The sequence below is a fragment of the Mobula hypostoma genome, chromosome 28 (assembly GCF_963921235.1).
Source record: "Mobula hypostoma chromosome 28, sMobHyp1.1, whole genome shotgun sequence".
In the NCBI taxonomy this organism is placed as follows: Eukaryota; Metazoa; Chordata; class Chondrichthyes; order Myliobatiformes; family Myliobatidae; genus Mobula; species Mobula hypostoma.
Genome location: NC_086124.1, coordinates 27,426,938 through 27,449,168, shown reverse-complemented (window position 1 = coordinate 27,449,168; position 22,231 = coordinate 27,426,938). Strand labels below are relative to the sequence as shown.

The following is a 22,231-nucleotide window of genomic DNA, read 5'->3' as shown; positions in this document are numbered from 1 at the left end:
TTGCAGACACTTTAATGATATCTCGTGTGTGTGAGTTGAATTGAATTCTGAGCTGCTCCCAGTCTGGTGGTAGTGCAATCCGCTGTCAACCTCAGCAGGTTGCCCTGATCTACAGCCTGGGAGCATTGTCACAATGTTTGAGCCTATGATGTGTCAGCTTTATAGCTGTTTTATCTGCGCCATTAATAGTGTGTGTTTTGGTTATCAGTTTATGATTACAGTTGATTAGTGTTACATTCAGTAGTTAAGCAAACTGTTTCATTTGATCGTGTCCCATACCAACACTACTGCTTTGTAAGTGTGTCACGCTCTGGGTACATTTTTGGCATATTCCCATAGGACAGTATCAGTGTATTGTGCTTATTTGATCTCCTTCTAGCTATGTGGGAATAATGAGGCATGTTGGTCCATGGCCTCATCTTGTGGCATGATGAGGCCTCTCTCAGGCTGGAGGAGCAGAACCCGGTATTCCTCTGGGTAGCCTCCAGCATCTTGGCATGAATATTGATTTCTCCTATCAGTTAAAAAAAAAATCCCCCCCCCTTCTATTCCCCATTCTGTCCTTTTACCTCTTTTCACCTGCCTATCACTTGCCCCTGCATCCCTTCCTCATTCCCTTTCCCCCATGGCCCACTCCTCGCCTATCAGATTCCTTCCTCGCCAGCCCTTTACTTTTCCCACCCACCTGGCTTCACCTATCACCTTCCAGCTAGTTCCCACCACCACCACCTTTTTGTTCTGGCATCTTGTTTGAGCAGGTTGGGACTTCATTTATTGAAGCGTAGAGAATAGGGGAGATCCAGTAGAGGGGCATAAACAGGAACATTGTGCACTATTTTTCCCTGCGATTGTGTATCGTTTGAAGGTGAGGGGGAAGAGCTGTAATCAGAACTTGAGGGGATTGAAAAAGCCTTCTAAAATTGGTGGATACAACTCAGTCTATCATAGGCAAAACCCTCCCCACCACTGAACTAATCTACACGGAGCACAGCCTCAAGAAAGCAGTATCCACCATCATCACAGTGTGGATAACACTCACCTCAACTCTAAATTCATTCCACAACCTATGGACTCACTTTCAAGGACTTGACAACTCTTGTTCTCAATATTATTTATTTACTTATTTCTTCTTTGTATTTGGACTGTTGGTCATCTTTTGCACATTGTTATTTGTTAGTCTATGTGTGTAGCTTTTCATTGACTATTATATTTCTTTTTTCTGCTATGAATGCCTGCAAGAAAATGAATTACAGGGTTGTATATGGTGGTATATACATACCTTGATAATAAATTTACTTAGAACTTGAATTTTGGAAGAATGCAGAACAGATTTACTAGAATGTTACCCAGGGGTGAGGAGGGGCTAAATTACAAGGAGAGGTTGCGTAGATTAGGATTTTATTCCTTAGAGCAGGGGTTCCCAGCTGGGATCCATGAAGTCCAGCTTAATTGTATTAGTCCAGGGCATAAAGTTTGGGAACCCCTGCCTTAGAACTTTAAGCTCCCTGCCTTGTCCCTCTCTCAACTAACACACATCAACACTCAAAAGTTCAAAGTAAATTTACTATCAAAGTACATATATGTCACTAAATACAACCCTGGGATTCATTTTCCCCTGGGTATACTCAATAAATCCATGCTAGAAGGAGTTAGATATGGCCCTTGTGGCTACAGGAGTCAGGGGGTATGGAGGGAAGGCTGGGGCAGGGTTCTGAGTTGGATGATCAGCCATGATCATAATAAATGGCGGTGCAGGCTCGAAGGGCCGAATGGCCTACTCCTGCACCTATTTTCTATGTTTCTAGAAGAATAACCACAATAGAATCAATAAAAGACAGCCTGATGAAGGGTCTCGGCCTGAAACGTCGACTGCACCTCTTCCTATAGATGCTGCTTGGCCTGCTGCGTTCACCAGCAACTTTGATGTATGTTGTTTCAATAAAAGACAGCGCTGACTTGGAGGTATCATGCAGAGTGTGCTCAATATATGGCAGAGGAAGTTGGGCCAAGTGCATTAACAGCATTTAAAAGACAGGAAGGGTTCAGATCAGGGGTGAAGTTTTTTATGCTGCAAACCAAATGCAGGCAAATAGGATTAGTTTGGTTGGAATGAACCAGTTGGGCCGAAGAGCCTGTTTCCATCCTCTATGCTGTGACTGAGATTAAGAGATTTGAGATGATCTTTGTCACAGGTGCATCAAAATATCGAAACAACAGTGAAATTCATTGCTTTGCATCAATGAACAAACAGTGTGAGATGTGCTGGGGGCAGCCTGTATGTGTTGCTATGCTTCCAGGGCCAACATAACATGCCCATGACCTGCTAGCCATAATTGGAACCCAACATGGGGTTGTGCGATGACACAGCAGTGTAGTGGTTAGTGCAGCGCTCTACAGTACCAGCGACGCAGGTTCAGTTCCCACTGCCACTTGTAAGGAGTTTGTCCTGCTTTGGTTTCCTCTGGGTGCTCCAGTTTCATCCCACGGTCCAAAGATGTACTGGTTGGTAGTTTAATTAGTGATTGTAAATTGTCCTGTGATTGGGCTAGGGTTAAATCGGGGATTGCTGGGCGGCATGGCTCAGAGGCCAGAAGGGTCTATTCCGTGCTGCATCTCAATAAATAAATAAGTCATCGAACTTGACAGCAGAGAAACAAGCCCTTCTCCCATCTAGTCTGTGTCAACCAAGCTAGTCCCTTTTGCCTGCATTTGGCCCTTGTCCATCTGAACCTCTCCTATCCATGTATCTGTTGTAATTATACTTGCCTCACCCACTTCCTCTGGCAGCTCGTTCCATACATCCACCACCCACTGCGTGTGGGAAGGATAGAAGCACGAAATTCTGCAGATGCTGGAAATCCAGAGCAACACACATAAAATACTGGAGGAACTCAGATTAGTCCTTTCTATAGATGCTGCCTAAAGAGTCAACTTTTTTGGGCTGCATCCCTGGGAAAAGTTTGCCTTGGGTCCCCCTTTTAAATTATTCCCCTCTCATTTTCAACCAGTGCTCTCCAGTTTGAACTCTGAGAGGGGAAAGAGGCTGTGATCGTTCACCTAATCTATGCACCCTTATGAGTTTATAAATCTTTGAAGTTTCCTTGCAGTCTTCTACACTCCAGGGAGGGGGAAAAAAAAGATTCAAAGTACAGTACATTTATTACCAAAGTATGCACGGGTGGCAGGGTGGAGATACGTCTTTACTAAAGGAGTTCCCTCTGCTAACCTGCAGGTCTCTCTTGGACAAGGTGTAGTTTCTGCTTAGCCCCTGCCCCCCCCACCCCCAATCAGGGTTACATGAGGCCATGGGAGGAGGTGGTGGATGGCTGTATGAGCAGCTGGTGCATATCACTTTCTTTCTTTTTAAATCTTTTTATTAATTTTCCAAAATTATAAACACAATAACAATATTGATACAGAGAGATTGGAATAATCTTATTGTTGATAAGCATGTACAAAAAAGATTTCAAATAATACACGTATAAGAGACTTCCAAACTCTTAATATTAATTATATAATATTATTATAGAGAAAAAAGAAATAAAAAGAGAAAAAATACAAAGAAACCCCCCCCCAAAAAAGAAACAAAATAATAAACCCAAAAAAAAAGCAAAAGGAACGAAACAAGGCTAGACCAATATCTTAAATCGAACACATTCAGTAATGTCATCAACTCCGCTCCTCTATTCATGTATTTTAAGTTAATAAGGATTTGGAAAGGTCAAATTACATCATATGAAAATGTTGAATAAATGGTTTCCAAATCTCTTCAAATTTAACCGAAGGATGAAAAATGTCAATTCTGAGTTTTTCTAAATTTGAACATGATATAGTTTGGGAAAACGATTGAAATGTAGTAGGAGGATTGGTCTCCTTCCAGTTCAATACAATGGATCTTCTGGCCATTAAAGTAACAAATGCGATCATCCGACAGGCTGAAGAGGATAAAAATCTATGTTCCGTCATTGGCAAACCAAACATTGCCGTAATAGGATGGGGTTGTAAACCAAAACACAAAACTGTTGAGATAATATCAAAAATATTTTTCCAGAATTTTTCCAAAAGAGGACAGGACCAAAACATATGAGTTAAGGAAGCCACCTCAGAGTGACATCTGTCACAAATAGGGTTTATAAGGGAATAAAAACAGGCTAATTTATCTTTAGACATATGGGCCCTATGCACTACTTTAAATTGTATTAATGTATGTTTGGCACATATAGAGGAAGAACTAACTAATTGAAAATTTTTATCCCATTTCTCTATAGGTAGGCAAAGTTGAAGTTCCCTTTCCCATTCATTTTTAATTTTATCAGATATACCTGGCTGTAATTTCATAATTATATCATAAATAGATGCTACTAATCCCTTCTGAAGGGGATTTAAACCTAAAATTTTATTGATGATATCAGTAGGTATGAGATCGGGAAGGTAGGCAGCGCCGTATTTAAAAAGTTTCTTATTTGTAAATATCTAAAAAAAAATGGGATCTGGGCAAATTAAATTTATTAGAAAACTGTTCAAAAGACATGAAACAGTTATCCAGAAGTAAGTACTGGTGCATATCGCAAGTCCTGGTTATGTGACCACTGACACTAGGCAGACAGTCCCTGAGAAGAGTGTACTCATGATCTCTGAAGAGTATTGATAATGGCTGGGGTCACCCGTCTTATAAAGACACTGCCCAGAAGAAGGCAATGGCAAACCACTTCTGTTGAAAAATTTGTCATGAACACTCATGGCCATGGAAAGATCATGATTGTCCATGTCATACGACACTGCACATAATGATGTTGACGTATACCATGTGCAACCTTGAGATCTGTCTTCTTGCAGGAAGCCACAAAACAAAGAATCCACTTAAAGCCCATGCAATAAGGACTGTCAAATGTGCAGAGAAAAAAAACAAATTGTGCAAACAGTTTAAAAAAAAGTTAACAAATAACATACAGAACATGAACCACAGAGTCCCTGGAGGTGCCATGGGGCCAGTTCAGTGCTGAGGCAAGTAAAGTCTCTCAAAATAGTGAGCTGAACACCAGTTCACCCTTCATCATTGGCCTTGATACTTAAATCGACTGAACATCAGTTTGTTTTCTCCTCATGAGCCTAGGCCCCACCTCTTTGATCCAGCCCGATGTTTCAGTCTGGCCCCAAGTCAGCTCCAGCAATGGTCGCTGCAGCTGTACCTGCATTTTCTAGAGTCCAGCTCACTAATCCTACAGGGTATCGTAAAAACGCCAGGTCGTACAGATGGTTCAAAGGCATACCTCCCAAAGGGAAATTACAGGCTGCAGTTTGTGGTGATCATAGTCCAGAAAAATTATAATCAATAGAATAGTTAGTTTTTTCATTTGCTCCCTGCAAAATGACACTGTGTCTTGCCAGCACCATCTTTCCCAGGATCTCCTTGTAAATCAAAGCTTCCAGTCCTGGTAACATCCCCTTAAGGTTCCATTCCAGTTTAATCCTTTCTTTAGCAGTACTCCAAATATTAACGTCTTGTACATTTTTAACATGTGCCCTTTCCAGGTTTTTAAGATTAGCTTTATTTGTCACATGACATTGAAACATACAATGAAATGCATCATTTGCATCAAATTAAACCAGCAAGGATTATGCTGCGATCAGTAACTCAAATAACCATATGTTACAAAAATGGTGTACAGTAGAGTATCTCTGAATGCACAATATGTCTTTGAAGTGGATGGGCTACAGCAGCTGAAGACCACAAGCATACACTGAGTGCCCACTTTATTAGGGACAAGAGGTATCAAATAAAGTGGCTGCTGAGTGCAAGTTAAATAAAGAATTTTGAAAAGGCATATCTGCTCCTTTCCCTGTCTCACTCCTTCAGTTCTCCTTACAGTGCTTTGTAACTGCGCTCTGCCTCAGTATCTTGTGGCCCACGTTCATAGATCCCTCAAAGTTGCCGCACAAGTTGGCAGGGTGGTTCAGAAGTCTTATGGGGTCTTGACCTTCTAATCAGGGGACTGAGTTTAAGAGCCACGAGGTAATGTTGCAGCTCTATAAAACTCTGGTTAGACCATAGTTAGAAGTATTGTCCTCATTTCTGGTCACCTCATTATAGGAAGGATGTGGAAACTTTAGAAAGGGTGCAGAGGAAGTTTACCAGCATGCTGCCTGGTTTAGAGAGCATGTCTTATGAAGGAAGATTGAGAGAGAGCTAAGGAACAAAGGAGGTCGAGAGGTGACTTGAGAAAGGTGTATGATGGTAAGAGGCATTGATAGAGTGGACAGCCAGCATCTCTTTCCCAGCACTGCAGTGGCGAGTACTGGATGATGATCATCATCATCATTATGTGCCCATCCTATGACGCAGGTGGTCATGGTCTATGACCATGATTGTTCTTGGCAAATTTTTCTGAAGATGTGGTTTGCCATTACCTTCTGGGCAGTGTCTTTACAAGACGAGTGACCCCCTCAGCCATTGTCAATACTCTTCAGAGATTTTCTGCCTGGCGTCAGTGGTCACATAACGAGGATTTGTGACGTGCACCAACTGCACATATGACCATCCACCACCTGTTCCCACGGCTTCACATAATCCTGATTAGGGGGCTAAGCAGGTGCTACACCTTGCCCAAGGATGTCCTACAGGCTTATCTCCAGCCCGCCACCCAAAATACCAGTGGACTTCCTTTTAAGGTGATTGGAGGAAAGTATGGGGGAGATGTCAGAGGTAAGTTCCTTATACAGAGTGGTGGGTGTGTGGAATGTGCTGCCAGGGGCTGTAGTAGAGGTAGATACATTAGGGCTCTTTAAAAGACTCAAATAGGCACGTGGATGTTATGGACTATGTAGGAGGGAAGGATTAGATTGATTATTGAGTAAGTTAAAAGGTCAGAAACAGGGTTATTGTGACTGAGATAAAACATGAAATTTGTTTTGCGACTGCAGTATAATGCAAGTGAGAAGCTGGGAGGTGATGGGTGAGACCAGGTGAGGTGGATGAAATAAGAAGCTGGGAGGTGACAAGTGGAAAAGAGAAAGGGCTGAAAAGAAGGAATCTGATAGGAGAGGAGCATGGGAGAAAGCTGAGGAGGAGGGGCACCAGAGGGAGGTGATGAGCTGGTATGGAGAAGGGGTAAGAGGGAAACCAGTTTGAGGAATGGAAAAAAGTGTGGGGGGGGGAGAAGTGACTGAAAGTTAGAGAAATCGATGTTCATGCTCCCAGTTTAAAGGAGATGGCAGGGCAAGAATTTAGTAAGACACAATGATGGTTGCTTGAAACAAGCTGTCATGGATGGTGATGTGGGGCGGGGGGGGGACACAATAGATGCATTGAAAAGGAAACAGAATGGGGAATGGAAATTACTGGAAGTTAGAGAAATTGATGTTCATGCCATCAGGTTGAGTGTAGCCTCCCCATGGCAGCAGAGGAAGGCTTGGACTGACATGTCAGAATGGGAAATGGGAAGTAGAATTGAAAGGGGTAGCCAGCTATTTTATGGTTGGGGTTATCATACAGAATTGGGTGCCATTGGTTGTCAGAGCCTTGCAAGGCAAGGAAGGATCTTAGGCACGGTTGCTGTTTCTGAAGAAAATGTGAGAAGGGACAAGTGCCTCAATCATCACGATGAAGACTAATCTGTCCCAGGCCTCATCTCCTCTTCCATGCCAGTTCCCTATTTCTGGTTCACGTTCCTCTATTTGCCTCTGGAAAGTGAATGGCTGCGGTCATCCGTCTTGGGCTGTGCAGGAAGTAGTGTTGAGAAACAGCGGAGTTAAGATGGCTGCTGATTCTACATCCCATACAGGATATTGCAAAGAGATTTACTTGGGGGGAGGGGAGAGAGGAAGTGGAGGAAGGCCTCTCTCTTTATTTATTAGAAGATAGCACAGATTCAGCATGTCATCTCAAACTTTGACAAACTTGTATAGAATCACAATGTAGAGTATCCTGGCTAGGTGCATCATGACCTGGTATTGAAACACCGCTACCCAAGAACATAAATGCCTTACAAAAAGTAGTGGAAACAGGCCATTCTATCACAGGAAAAGCCTTCCCCACCATTGAGCGCATTTATAAAGAGCACTGTCATAGGAAAGCAGCATCCATCATCAAGAATCCCCACCACCCAGACCATGCTCTCTTCTCGCTGCTGCCATCGGGAAGGAGGTACAGGAGCCTGAGGTCCCACACCACCAGGTTCAGGAACTGTCATTACCCCTCAATCATCAGGCTCCTGAACCAGCGTGGATAACTTCACTCATCCCCAATACTGGACTGACTTCACAACCTATGAACTGACTTTCAAGGGTGCTGCAACTTATGTTCTCGATATTATTTATTACTATTATTATTTTTTGTATTGTGCGGTTTGTCTTTTTTGGACATTGAATGTTTGACAACCTTTGTAGCTTTTTAATGATTCTATGTTATTTCTTTGTTCTACTGTGAATGCCTGCAAGGACATGAATCTCAGGGAGACATGCACTCAGTGGCCACTTTATTAAGTGCAGGAGTGGAATCCGGTGTGGTCTTCTACTGCTGTAGCCCATCCACTTCAAGGTTCAACATGTCATGCGTTCAGAGATGCTCCTCTGCACACCACTGTTGTAACGTGTAGTTATTTCGGTTACTGTTGCCTTCCTGACAGCATCAAATTAAGCTCAAAGACACAAGAGACAGAATTTACAGCACAGAAACAGGCCCTTTGCTCTCACATATCTGGGCCAACCATGGTCTCATTGGCCGGGATGGAAACATGGGAGTGTGGGTTAGCAAGTTTGAAGACAATACAAAGATTGGTGGTGTTGCCAGAAGTGTAGAAGACTGGCAAAGAACAAAGTAGGATGTACTCTTCACCGAGTGCATTTTCATGGTCTTCTGTTGCTGTAGCCCATGAGTTCCTCCAGCAATCTGTGTGTGTTGATTGTGCATCATGTATGTGTCAGAGATGCTTTTCTGCACACCACTGTTATTTGCATTACTATCATCTTCCTGTCAGCTTGAGCCAGTCTGGCCATTCTCCTTGGACCTCTCTCATTAATAAGGCATTTCCATCCACAGAACCACATTCAATAGATTTTATTTTTGTTTTTCATACCATTCTCTGTAAACTGTTGTGTATGAAACTTCTAGGAGATCAGCAGTTTCTGCGATATTCAAACCACCCTATCTGGCATTCCCCAGTCAAAGTCACTTAGATCATATTTCTTCCCTATTTTGACCTTTGGTCTGAACAACAGCTGAACCCCTTGACCATAGAGTCTTAGAAAAATACAGCACAGAAACAGGCTGTATCCAAACTTCTCTTAATCGTTGAAATCGAGCTTGCATGAACCACTCGTGCTGACAGCTCATTCCACACTTTCATGACCTTTTGAGTGAAGAAGTTTTCCTTCATGTACCCCTTAAACATTTCATCTTTTGCCCCTAACCCATGACCTCTGGTTGTAGTCCCACCCAACCTCAGTGAAAAAGCCTGCTTGCATTTACATTATCTATGCCATTCATAATTTTGTATACCTCTGTCAAATCTCCTCACAGTCTTCTATGTTCCAAGGAATAAAGTCCTAATCTATTCAATCTTTCCTTGTAACTCAGGTCCTCCAGACCCGGCAACATCCTTATTAATTTTTTCTGTACTCTTTCAAGCTTATTTACTTCTTTCCTGTACGTAGGTGACCAAATCTGCACACAGTACTCCAAATTAGGCCTCACTAACTTCAACATAACATCCCATCTCCTGTACACAATACTTGGATTTAGGGCCATGTCCATACGCTTTTATGCGTTGAGTTGCTGCCACATGATTGGCTGGTCAGGTATTTGCATTAACAAGCAGGTGTACAGGTGTACCTAATAAAATGGTCACAGTGTAGAGATGGGGGTTTATAGAACTTGTGACAACTGCTGGAAGAACCTCATGAGTCATGCAGCATCTGTGGAAGGAGAGTGACGTCAACCTTGTTTTTTTTCCTCCTGATTCCTGCATCTGCAGTCTCTTGTAAGGCGGCATGGTAACATAGCATTTAGAGTAACACTATTACAGTGCCAGTTGTAAGATCAGGGTGAGATTCACCCCCCCCCCCCACAGTCTGTTCTCCTCATGACCCTGTGGCTTTCCGCAGATGCTCTGGTTTCCTCTCATATCCCAAACATGTATAGGTTAGAGTTAGAGAGTTGCGGGCTCCCCCAGCACATCCTCAGACTGCAGTTATTGACGGAAAACAACGCATCACACTGTATGTTTCATTGTACATGTGACAAATAAAGTTAATTTTTGTGTCAAAAGGTCCATTGCTCTGCCTTCATAAATGCTGGTTGGTCTGTTGAGTTCTTCCACTGTTTTCTTCTTCTGCTCCACACTCCACAATCTGCAGTAGTTTGAGTACGGGAATCAGGATGTCATGTTACGTCTGTGCACGAGGTTGGTGAGCTGGGCTTAGAATGTAGTGTGCGTTTCTGGTTGCGGGTGGCAGTAACTCGATGCATAAAAGCATACAGATATAGTTAGGAGGTTCCGGAGGTACGTAATAAAGTGGCCACTGAAGTTTATGGTGACATGCTAAATATATGCAAACTTCAAAGAAAGTAGATGCACTGTTGTGCCTTCTTTGTGATGGCACTTAACATGCTGGTCCTACAGCCACTCATCCGGTATGATAATGCCAAGGAATTTAAAGTTACTGACTCTCTCTACCTCCAATCCCCAAATGAAGACTGGCTCCTGAGTCTCCAGTTTCTTTCCCTGGTAGTCAATAATCAGCTCTTTTAGTTTTGCTGACGTTGTTGTGGCACCACTCAACCTGATTTTCAATCTCCCTCCTATATGCTGATTCATCACCTCCTCTGATTCAGCCAACAACGGTGGTGTCATCGGCAAACTGAAATATGGCATAGGAGTGGTACTTAGCCACACAATTACAGAATGAGGAGAGTAGAGCAAGGGGCTAGGCGCATATCCCTGTAGGACATCTGCTGATGGTGAGTGTGGAGGAGATGTTGTTGGCAGTCTGCCATTGAGGAAATTGAGAATCCATTTGCACAGGGAGGATGCTGTCGATTACCATTGTCTTAAAGTCATGGTTCTCTCCTGATCTGCCAGCGGCGAATATCCATTGCAGCCCTGACTGTTCAGGAACGTAAAGATTTGGTATGTTCGCCCTCCTAATTCTGGATCCAGTTATATTATTCTGGTGGTCAACATCGCCCCCTTGTGTTGGCCAGTAACATCCTTTCTGAGACTGCCACCAGAGATTCTGCAAATGCTGGAAATCTTGACTAACGCACAAAATGCTGGAGGAACTCAGCAATTCAGGCAGCCATCAGATTTGTGAACGATCTGTGAACCCATCAGCACTACCTCATTACTTTTTGCAATACATAGTAATTTTATGTTTTTGCACTGCTTGCCACAAAACAACATATTAATTTGTCAGTGATAATCTGATTGTGAAAAGGGTGCGCTGATTCATAAATTTATAACCTTCTATCTGGTCCCCTCCCCCTCAGCCTCTGATGCTCCAGAGAAAACAACCCAAATGTGTCCAACCTCTCCTTGAAGTTTACTCTCTAATCCAGGCAGCATCCTGGTGAACCTCTTCTGCCCCTCTCCAAAGCCTCCCAGTCCTTCCTGTAATGGGGCATCCAAAGTTTCAAACAGCTATAACATGGCTTCCTGACTCCTGAAAAGTAAAGGATTAGCTTTATTTGTAACATGTACTTTGAAACACCGTGAAATGTGTCATTTGCGTCAATGGCCAACATGGTCCAACAATGTGCTGGGGGCAGCGCGCCTCTGGTGCCCTAGCCCATACGTCGTTGAACTGTGGGAGGAAAACAGAGCACACTACACATCATGGGGGATCTACACGTTCTGAACATACAAATTCCTTACAGACAGTGGCGGAAATTGAATCTGGGCTGCTGGCGCGGAAAGGCATTGCATGAGATGCCACGCTACCATACCGGCTCTTACAAGCATCACCCTGACGGGGTTAGTGATAGACACTGGTTACTCCCATTTAAACAATATCTGTGGCTCACAGCACCATATCCTGGGAAGTAGGACTGACAGGCTTTGGATCTGAACTCCTCTATTGGGATTGAAGGCTTGCTTTTTCCTTTGTCACCTGCAGATATTTTGGCACATGTTATTCACTTAGTATCCACTTATATTAGGTACACCTGCTCATTAGTGCAAATACCTAATCAGCCAATCATGTGGCAGCAACTCAGTGCTTAAAAGCATGCAGACCTGGTCAAGAGGTTCAGTTTTTATTCAGACCAAACATCAGAACGGGGAAGAAATGTGATCTAAGTGACTTTCACCATGGAGTCATTGTTGGTGCCAGATGGGGTGATTTGAGTATCCCAGAAACTGCTGGTCTCCTGGGATTTTCATGCACAACAGTTTTTAGAGTTTACAGAGAAAATGGTGTGAAAAACAAAAATATCCAGTGAGCAGCAGTTCTGTGGGCGAAAACACCTTGTTAATGAGAGAGGTCAGAGGAGAATGGCCAGACTGTTGACAGTAACTCAAATAACCACACATTACAACAGTGATGTGCAGAAGAGCATCTCTGAACACACAACACATCAAACCTTGAAAAGGATGGGCTACAGTGGCAGAAGACCACAAGCATACACTCACTGGGTACTTTATTAGGTACAGCGTTGCTGTACAGCCACTGGCTGTATTTGGTTCTTCCTGTAAGATACCTATTTAGAGATGGGTTCTGAATGGCAGTGCACGTTTCAGGGAAATCGGGTGTGAGATTAAATGTTGTAATGCAACGTAGAGCTGTCCAGCCTCCTCTTGGTCCAAAATGGTCTTCATGGGTCCTTTAGAAATCTGATGGCAGAGGGAAGAAGCTGTTCCTAAAGCACTGAGCGTGGATGTTCAGCTCCTGTGCCTCATCTCTGATGATAGTAACGAGCAAAGGGCTCGTCCCGGATGGTAAGGGTCTGTAATGATGGATGACACTTTCTTGAGACATCACCTCCTGATGGTGTCCTCAATGGGTTATTTATTGGCCCCCTTCAATATTTGTAACCTTCATTCCTCTCTTGTGTTGCAGGACAGAAAACTCACCAAAGCCGAGCAGCAGAGATTCAAGGAGGAGGCAGAAATGCTGAAGGGTTTGCAGCACCCAAACATCGTGCGCTTCTACGACTCGTGGGAGTCGTCGCTGAAGGGGAAGAAGTGCATAGTGCTGGTAACGGAGCTTATGACGTCCGGGACCCTAAAGACGTGAGTAAATACCACACAGGTGTTGTCTCCTGGTTTGTCTTCCAGGGTACGTTTTCATGACTTTGGGGGTCTTAAGGGCTCAAGTTTAATTTCTTGTTTGTGCTGATGTAAAATGGAGTCAGTGTCCCCTAAAGAAGCAAATGAAAGCTTTATCTTCGTTCACACACTGACAAATCCCTGTGCCAACAGTGTCAGATAATGAAAGATCTGTATTTTCCTTGACGCAGAAAGCTGCATGCATAGACTTGTGACCAATTCCAACTCTCCCTCGAGACGTAAGATGCTGGAGTCTGAAGCAGCAAACAATCTGCTGGAGGGATTCAACAGGCCAAGAGCATCTTGGTGGCAGAGATGAACTGTCAATAATTTGGGTTGAAAACCTTACATAGGGTTCATCATCGTCATTATGTGTCATGTTGTATGATGGAGGTGATCATGGTCTCATGATCACGATTGCCCTTGGCAAATTTTTCAACAGAAGTGGTTTGCCATTACCTTCTTCTGGGCAGTGACCCCAGCCATAATGAGTACACTTCAGAGATTGTCAGTGGTCACACAACCAGGAGTGTGATCTGCACCGGCTGATCATACAACCATCCACCACCTGCACCCATGGTTTCACTTGACCCTGATAGGGGGGCTAAGCAGGTGCTACACCTTGCCCAAGGGTGGCCTGCAGGCTAGCAGAGGAAAGGAGCACCTTACACCTCCTTTGGTAGAGTTGTATCTCCACTCTGACACCCAAAATCTACCTCTACTGTTTCTAAAGCGTTGATTGTGGATCTTCAGGCTCCCATACCTTTGCTCTAATGTTATTAATGAGGAAGAGGGCATGTGCTGGGTTGTGGGAGTCCTAAATAATAAATATCACCTTTTTTTGAGACATCACAATGAAAATATCCTCAGTGGTGGGGAGGCTAGTACCTATGATGGAGCTGGCTGAGTCGACAACCTGAGCACGAGCACTTTGCTTTCTTTGTAGCTGCTACACTTTATTCTACGTACTTATTACTTTACCTTGTTCTACCTCAGTGCATTGTTGGGGGGGATAGCAGGACAGACTGCATCTATGACTGGAGATAAACACTCGATGTTTTGGGCCAAGACTTCATGAGAACTAAAAAGGAAGAGGGTAGAAGCCAGAATAAGAAGGTTTGGAGAGGGGGGCGGAAAGTAGTACAGGATGGCAGGTGATAGGTGATCAGTTGGAGGGGAAGATGGGTGGGTGGAGGGGGATGGTGAGAAGCTGGAAGGTGATAGGTGGAAGAAGTAAAGAAGAAGAAATCTGATACGAGAGGAGAGCGGACCATGAGTGAAAGGGGGGGGTGGTGGACGGGTGAGGAGAAGAGAGGGGGTGAGAGGGTAACGAAAATGCAGAATGGAAAAGGAGGGAAGGGGAGGGGAGAGAAATTATTGGAAGTTGGAGATATCAATGTTCATGCCACCAGGTTGGAGGCTACTCAACTGGACTACGAAGTGTTGCTCCTCTAACCTGAGAGTGGACTCATCGTCTCAGTCGAGGAGGTCATGGACCGACGTGTTGGGTTAGGAATTAAAATTAAAATGGGTGTCTACTGGAAAAACTCAGCTTGTGTGGTGGACAGAGCGAAGGTGTTCTGCCAGCTAGTCTGCCAATTTATTTTTACTGCTTCCTGTATGGAAGGATGTTGGATGCTAGGGGAAGGCATGCATTAACCAATGTGATCTCTTGCCTCCCACTCAGGTACTTGAAGAGGTTTAAGGTGATGAAGCCCAAGGTCCTGCGCAGTTGGTGCAGGCAGATCCTGAAGGGCCTGCAGTTCCTACACACTCGCACCCCGCCCATCGTCCACCGCGACCTCAAATGTGACAACATCTTCATCACCGGCCCCACCGGATCCGTCAAAATCGGAGACCTGGGACTGGCAACATTGATGCGCACGTCTTTTGCTAAAAGTGTGATAGGTAAGCTTAGAAAATCTTTATTGCGCTAAGGAGATAGGGAAACCACTTTGTGCTCGACAGACTTTCAAGCAGACTGGAGATTGTGCAATAGTGATGGTGATTGTGAGAGACCTACTGATCCATGCTTGATCCACTCTGTCATCGTTGAAGGTGTCCTCACTGCCATCGAGGACATCTTTAGGGATTGGCACCTCAAGAAGGCAGTATCCATCACTAAAGACTCTCACGTGCCCTCTGCTTGTTATTACCATCGGGGAGGAGGTACAGGTGCCTGAAGACTCATATTCAACAATTCAGAAACAGCTCTACCTCTCCCCTCTGCTGTCAGATTTTTAAACAGACCATGAACCCATGAGCACTACCTCATTATCCCTTTTTTTTTGTATTTTCATATATAGAGACAGCTTCTACCCACTCTTTTAAGTCATAAACACAAAATAATCGGCAGATGCTGGGGTCAAAGCAACACTCAACACACTGGAGGAACTCAGCAGGTCGGGCAGCATCTGTGGAAAAGATCGGTCATCGTTTCAGGCCGGAACCCTTCTTCCTGACGAAGGGTTCCGGCCCGAAACGATGACCGATCTTTTCCACGGATGCTGCCCCACCTGCTGAGTTCTTCCAGCGTGTTGTGAGTGTCACTCTTTTAAGTCTATTGAATGGTTTCCCAGTACAAGTTTCCCCTGCCATCTGGAGGTCCAAATCGCCTCTGATCTGGGCCGACATTTACGTGCCGGGCGGCACCTAATTAATTAGCTTGTTTATTTCGGCTTTTTCCTTAAAGATGTGCTGGGTGTGTCCCGGCTACCGCTGCATCCCTGCACGCATCGCGGATCAGTATTGGTCCGCGGCCCAGAGATTGGGGTGGTGGAACACTGGGGTGTCATCTCATCATCGTCTGTTTCCATCAGAGCAGGCAGGTCATCTTCTTCTATGTCTGCCTGCCTCAATGTCGAAGGTTGAGGTTCATCATCTGCTGTGGCTGATGTGGAAGGCTTGCTTGACTGCTGAGCCTCGCGCATTTTTCTATCATACAGTTCTTTGTAAGCACTCAAACCATGCTGCAAATATGCCCTAAACCTACGTACCCTTTCAAAATTAAAGTCGTACTTTTCTGCAATCATTGCAGCAAAAATCTCATGCAGTTGCTTCACGTTCAGTTCCTGGACGACTTCACTTTCGGTCCGTTCGCTACTGCATTCGGTTTCAATTGTTATCCTTTCCTCTTCCAATTGCATCAGCTCTTCGTCTATCAGTTCTTGGTCACGGGATGCCAAACCTCTTCAACATCATCTTCGTCAACTTCCACAAGCCAAACTCACTTTGTCCTTACTTCGTTCACCACGATTGAAACGCTTAATTATGTTTAGTTTTACACCAAGTGTAACACCTTTATGAGCTCTTTTAGGCTTTTCCGATACCTTAGAACTCATCTTGCTAATGGATGCTCAGAATAAATCGAGATAAAGCACAGATGCTCCCAGGCATGTGTTTAAGCAATGCCAGCTAGAATGCAGTTCCGGGGGAGGAACTTTGCTGCTCGGGGCACGTGCTACCTTTTTTCGTAACACCTTCTGTTAGTGAAACAGGTAATTAATGTAGGTCTCTCGTAACAGCGAGATTTCATAAAGCGAACGTTCGAAAAGCGGGGGACACCTGTATGATATGATGGGCTCTGTATGATCTTGCATTTTATTGCTTGCTTGCCTGCACTGCACTCTTTAACTGTAAAACTTGATATTGCGTTATCTTCTTTTGAGAAATAAACCACAGTAACAGGCCCTACTGCCCAATTACACCACAGTGACCAATTAACCTACTAGCCCCTATACTTTGAGGCGTCAGTTCCTTAAGGTTGTTATCACTGGGGGAGGTAGTGGGAATAAGCTCCCACTACCTATTAAATGCTCCCAATGACGTGCATCTCAAATAGCCTCTGACAACCAAGTCCATCTCCTGGCCTTCACACATGGCTTCGCAACTCAGCCCAACAGAGTCATTTCTACTGACACGAGAAGGGGCAGCGGCAGGTTACTAGCGCCTTAAAACCAGTTACTTCAGGCAGGTGGGGTTTGTTAGCCATGGTTGACAGCTCATCGAGGAGAAGGAAAACTCTGATCTCAAACCTCTGCTGCCTTGAAGCTATACCCACTCATGGGGAATGCTTCAGGAATGAACCCAGAGGAAAATTTTGGAGCTGGAACCCTTAAAGGAGCCCTAAGTTAAAATCAGGGTTGACTGGCTGAAACTCCTGTGAAGCTGCAGGTGCCAAACTATGTCGGTCTCTGCCGGTCCTTTGGATTTATCAGATGTGTGGAGACGGGGAGCTTGCTGCACGGGCACCAGCTTGGTCTCCGTATCGTGCTGCCCTGGCTTGCATATCACATAGGCAGTTTGGACATAATATCCATGGTTGACCCCAACCAATGGAGGCCTTTGAGATGTGGGAGGAAACCAGAGCGTCTGGGGGAAACGGTCGCAGGGAGAGCTTATAAATATCTTACAGAGAGCGGCAGGAATTGAACCTGTGTTGCTGACGCTGTAGTAGTGTTACTCTAACCGCTATGTCACCGTGCCACCCCTTTCTGTTTGCAATATTTGTTTATTTTTGTTTTTTATATATATATATGTGTGTGTGTGTGTCTGTCTGTCTGTCTGTCTATCTATCTATATATATATATATATATATATATATATATATATATACACACACACACACACACAGTGGCATGCAAAAGTTTGGGCATCCCTGGTCAAAATTTCTGTTACTGTGAACAGCTAAGCCAGTAAAAGATGAACTGATTTCCAAAAGGCATGAAGTTAAAGATGACACATTTCTTTAATATTTTAAGCAAGGAAACTTTTTTATTTCCATCTTTTACAGTTTCAAAATAACAAAAAAGGAAAAGGACCCGAAGCAAAAGTTTTGGCATCTTTGCATGGTCAGTACTTAGTAACACCCCCTTTGGCACGTATCACAGCTTGTAAACGCTTGTCTTTCAATTCTTGTTTGGGGGATTTTTGCCCATTCTTCCTTGCAAAAGGCTTCTAGTTCTGTGAGATTATTGGGTCGTCTTGCATGCACTGCTCTTTTGAGGTCTATCCACAGATTCTCGATGATGTTTAGGTCAGGGGACTGTGAGGGCCATGGCAAAACCTTCAGCTTGTGCCTCTTGAGGTAGTCCGTTGTGGATTTTGAGGTGTGATTAGGATCATTATCCTGTTGTAGAAGCCATCCTCTTTTCATCTCCAGCTTTTTTACAGATGGTGTGATGTTTCTTTCCAGAATTTGCTGGTATTTAATTGCATTCATTCTTCCCTGTACCAGTAAATGAGCTCCCGTGCCACTGGCTGCAACACAAGCCTAAAGCATGATCGATCAACCCCCGTGCTTAACAGTTGGAGAGGGATTCTTTTCATGAAATTCTGCACCCTTTTTTCTCCAAACATACCTTTGCTCATTGCAGCCAAAAAGTTTTATTCAAAAGGTTCAAAGGAACATCTAAACAAGCCTGATGCATTTTGGAAACAAGTCCTGTGGAGTGAAGAAGTTAAAACACACCTCAAAATCCGCAATGGACTACCTCAAGAGGTGCAAGCTGAAGGTTTTGCCATGGCCCTCACAGTCCCCTGACCTAAACGTCATTGAGAATCTGTGGATAGACCTCAAAAGAGCAGTGCATACAAGACAGCCCAATAATCTCACAGAACTAGAAACCTTTTGCAAGGAAGAATGGGCAAAAATCCCCCAAACAAGAATTGAAAGACTCTTAGCTGGTACAGAAGGCATTTACAAGCTGTGATACTTGCCAAAGGCCCAAACTTTTGCTTCGGGCCCTTTACCTTTTTTGTTATTTTGAAACTGTAAAAGATGGAAATTAAAAAAAAGTTTTCTTGCTTAAAATATTAAAGAAATGCGTCATCTTTAACTTTATGCCTTTTGGAAATCAGTTCATCTTTTACTCACTTAACTATTCACAGTAACAGAAATTTTGACCAGGGGTGCCCAAACTTTTGCATGCCACTGTGTGTGTGTGTGTGTGTGTGTGTATGTGTATATCATAAGTCAGTGATAATAAATCTGATCCAGAAAGGGGAGCAGTATTTGAGTTTGGCTGGTTTGATAAAGCTAGCTGGACTGAATTTGAACGCAAACAACAGGAATTCTGCAGATGCTGGAAATCAAGCAACACACATCAAAGTTGCTGGTGAACGCAGCAGGCCAGGCAGTATCTGTAGGAAGAGGTGCAGTCGACGTTTCAGGCCGAGACCCTTCGTCAGGACTAACTGAAGGAAGAGTGAGTAAGGGATTTGAAAGTTGGAGGGGGAGGGGGAGATCCAAAATGATAGGAGAAGACAGGAGGGGGAGGGATAGAGCCAAGAGCTGGACAGGTGATTGGCAAAAGGGGATATGAGAGGATCATGGGACAGGAGGTCCGGGAAGAAAGACAGGGGGGGGTGACCCAGAGGATGGGCAAGAGGTATATTCAGAGGGACAGAGGGAGAAAAAGGAGAGTGAGAGAAAGAATGTGTGCATAAAAATGAGTAACAGTTGGGGTATGAGGGGGAGGTGGGGCCTTAGCGGAAGTTAGAGAAGTCGATGTTCATGCCATCAGGTTGGAGGCTACCCAGACGGAATATAAGGTGTTGTTCCTCCAACCTGAGTGTGGCTTCATCTTTACAGTAGAGGAGGCCATGGATAGACATGTCAGAATGGGAATGGGATGTGGAATTAAAATGTGTGGCCACTGGGAGATCCTGCTTTCTCTGGCGGACAGAGCGTAGATGTTCAGCAAAGCGGTCTCCCAGTCTGCGTCGGGTCTCGCCAATATATAAAAGGCCACATCGGGAGCACCAGGCGCAGTATATCACCCCAGTCAACTCACAGGTGAAGTGTTGCCTCACCTGGAAGGACTGTTTGGGGCCCTGAATGGTGGTAAGGGAGGAAGTGTAAGGGCATGTGTAGCACTTGTTCCGCTTACACGGATAAGTGCCAGGAGGGAGATCAGTGGGGAGGGATGGGGGGGACGAATGGACAAGGGAGTTGTGTAGGGAGTGATCCCTGCGTGCCTATTCTGGTATCTGTCCCCCACTTTTCCTTCGCTACATCGACGACTGCATTGGCGCTGCTTCCTGCACGCATGCAGAACTCGTTGACTTTATTGACTTTGCCTCCAACTTTCACCCTGCCCTCAAGTTTACCTGGTCCATTTCTGACACCTCCCTCCCCTTTCTAGATCTTTCTGTCTCTGTCTCTGGAGACAGCTTATCCACTGATGTCTACTATAAGCCTACTGACTCTCGCAGCTATCTGGACTATTCCTCTTCTCACCCTGTCTCTTGCAAAAACGCCATCCCCTTCTCGCAATTCCTCCGTCTCCGCCGCATCTGCTCTCAGTATGAGGCTTTTCATTCTAGGACGAGGGAGATGTCTTCCTTTTTTAAAGAAAGGGACTTCCCTTCCTCCACTATTAACTCTGCTCTTAAACGCATCTCCCCCATTTCACGTACATCTGCTCTCACTCCATCCTCCCGCCACCCCACTAGGAATAGGGTTCCCCTGGTCCTCACCTACCACCCCACCAGCCTCCGGGTCCAACATATTATTCTCTGTAACTTCCGCCACCTCCAACGGAATCCCACCACTAAGCACATCTTTCCCTCCCCCCTTCTCGCTGCATTCTGCAGGGATCGCTCCACTCAACTCCCTTGTCCATTCGTCCCCCCCATTCCTCCCCACTGATCTCCCTCCTGGCACTTATCCGTGTAAGCGGAACAAGTGCTACACATGCCCTTACACTTCCTCCCTTACCACCATTCAGGGCCCCAGACAGTCCTTCCAGGTGAGGCAACACTTCACCTGTGAGTCGACTGGGAGACCGCTTTGCTGAACATCTACGCTCTGTCCGCCAGAGAAAGCAGGATCTCCCAGTGGCCACACATTTTAATTCCACATCCCATTCCCATTCTGACATGTCTATCCATGGCCTCCTCTACTGTAAAGATGAAGCCACACTCAGGTTGGAACAACACCTTATATTCCGTCTGGGTAGCCTCCAACCTGATGGCATGAACATCGACTTCTCTAACTTCCGCTAAGGCCCCACCTCCCCCTCGTACCTCATCTGTTACTCATTTTTATGCACACATTCTTTCTCTCACTCTCCTTTTTCTCCCTCTGTCCCTCTGAATATACCTCTTGCCCATCCTCTGGGTCACTCCCCCACCTTTCTTCCCAGACCTCCTGTCCCATGATCCTCTCGTATCCCCTTTTGCCTATCACCTGTCCAGCTCTTGGCTCCATCCCTCCCCCTCCTGTCTTCTCCTATCATTTTGGATCTCCCCCTCCCCCTCCAGCTTTCAAATCCCTTACTCACTCTTCCTTCAGTTAGTCCTGACGAAGGGTCTCAGCCTGAAACGTTGACTGTACCTCTTCCTAGAGATGCTGCCTGGCCTGCTGCGTTCACCAGCAACTTTGATGTGTGGACTGAAATTGAACTATTTATTTTTGTGATTTATGCCATTTTTAAGTCTTTGCAATGTACTGCTTCCGCAAAGCAAGCTTCACTTTATCTTGAGTCATGGAGCACTACATCACAGAAGCAGTCCCTTCAGCCCATTTAGTCAGTGCTGAACTCTTATTCTGCCTAGTCCCATCGACCTACACCTGGACAATAGCCCTCCACACCCCTCTCATCCATGTACTTATCCAAATTTAAATATTGAGATTGAACCTGTATCCACCACTTCCACTGGTGGCTCATTCGACACTCTGAGTGAAGACCTTCCCCCTTCAGGTTCCACTTAAACATTTCACCTTTTACCCTTAACCTATGACCTCTAGTTCTAGCCCCACCCAACCTCAGTGGAAAAAGCCTGCTTACAGTTAACCTCTCTATACCCCTCATAATTTTGTATACTTCTTATCAAATCTCCACTTATTCTTCTACACTCCAGGGAACAAAGTCCTAACCTATTCAACCTTTCCCTACAACTCAGGCCCTCTAGTCTTGTAAATTTTCTCTGTACCCTTTCAGTCTTATATCTTTCTTCTAGTCAGT

The 22,231-nt window shown here is 44.8% G+C and overlaps 1 protein-coding gene across 2 annotated transcripts in view; it reads left to right on the top strand.

Moving 5' to 3' along the window:
- Positions 1-22,231, top strand: part of LOC134339027 (serine/threonine-protein kinase WNK3-like) — a 150,860-nt gene that overhangs the window by 68,019 nt on the left and 60,610 nt on the right. For both annotated transcript variants that reach the window (XM_063035282.1, XM_063035283.1), the window contains exons 3-4: positions 13,054-13,226; positions 14,950-15,170. In XM_063035282.1, coding sequence (XP_062891352.1) covers positions 13,054-13,226; positions 14,950-15,170 — 394 coding nt within the window. The remainder of the gene's footprint in view (positions 1-13,053; positions 13,227-14,949; positions 15,171-22,231) is intronic.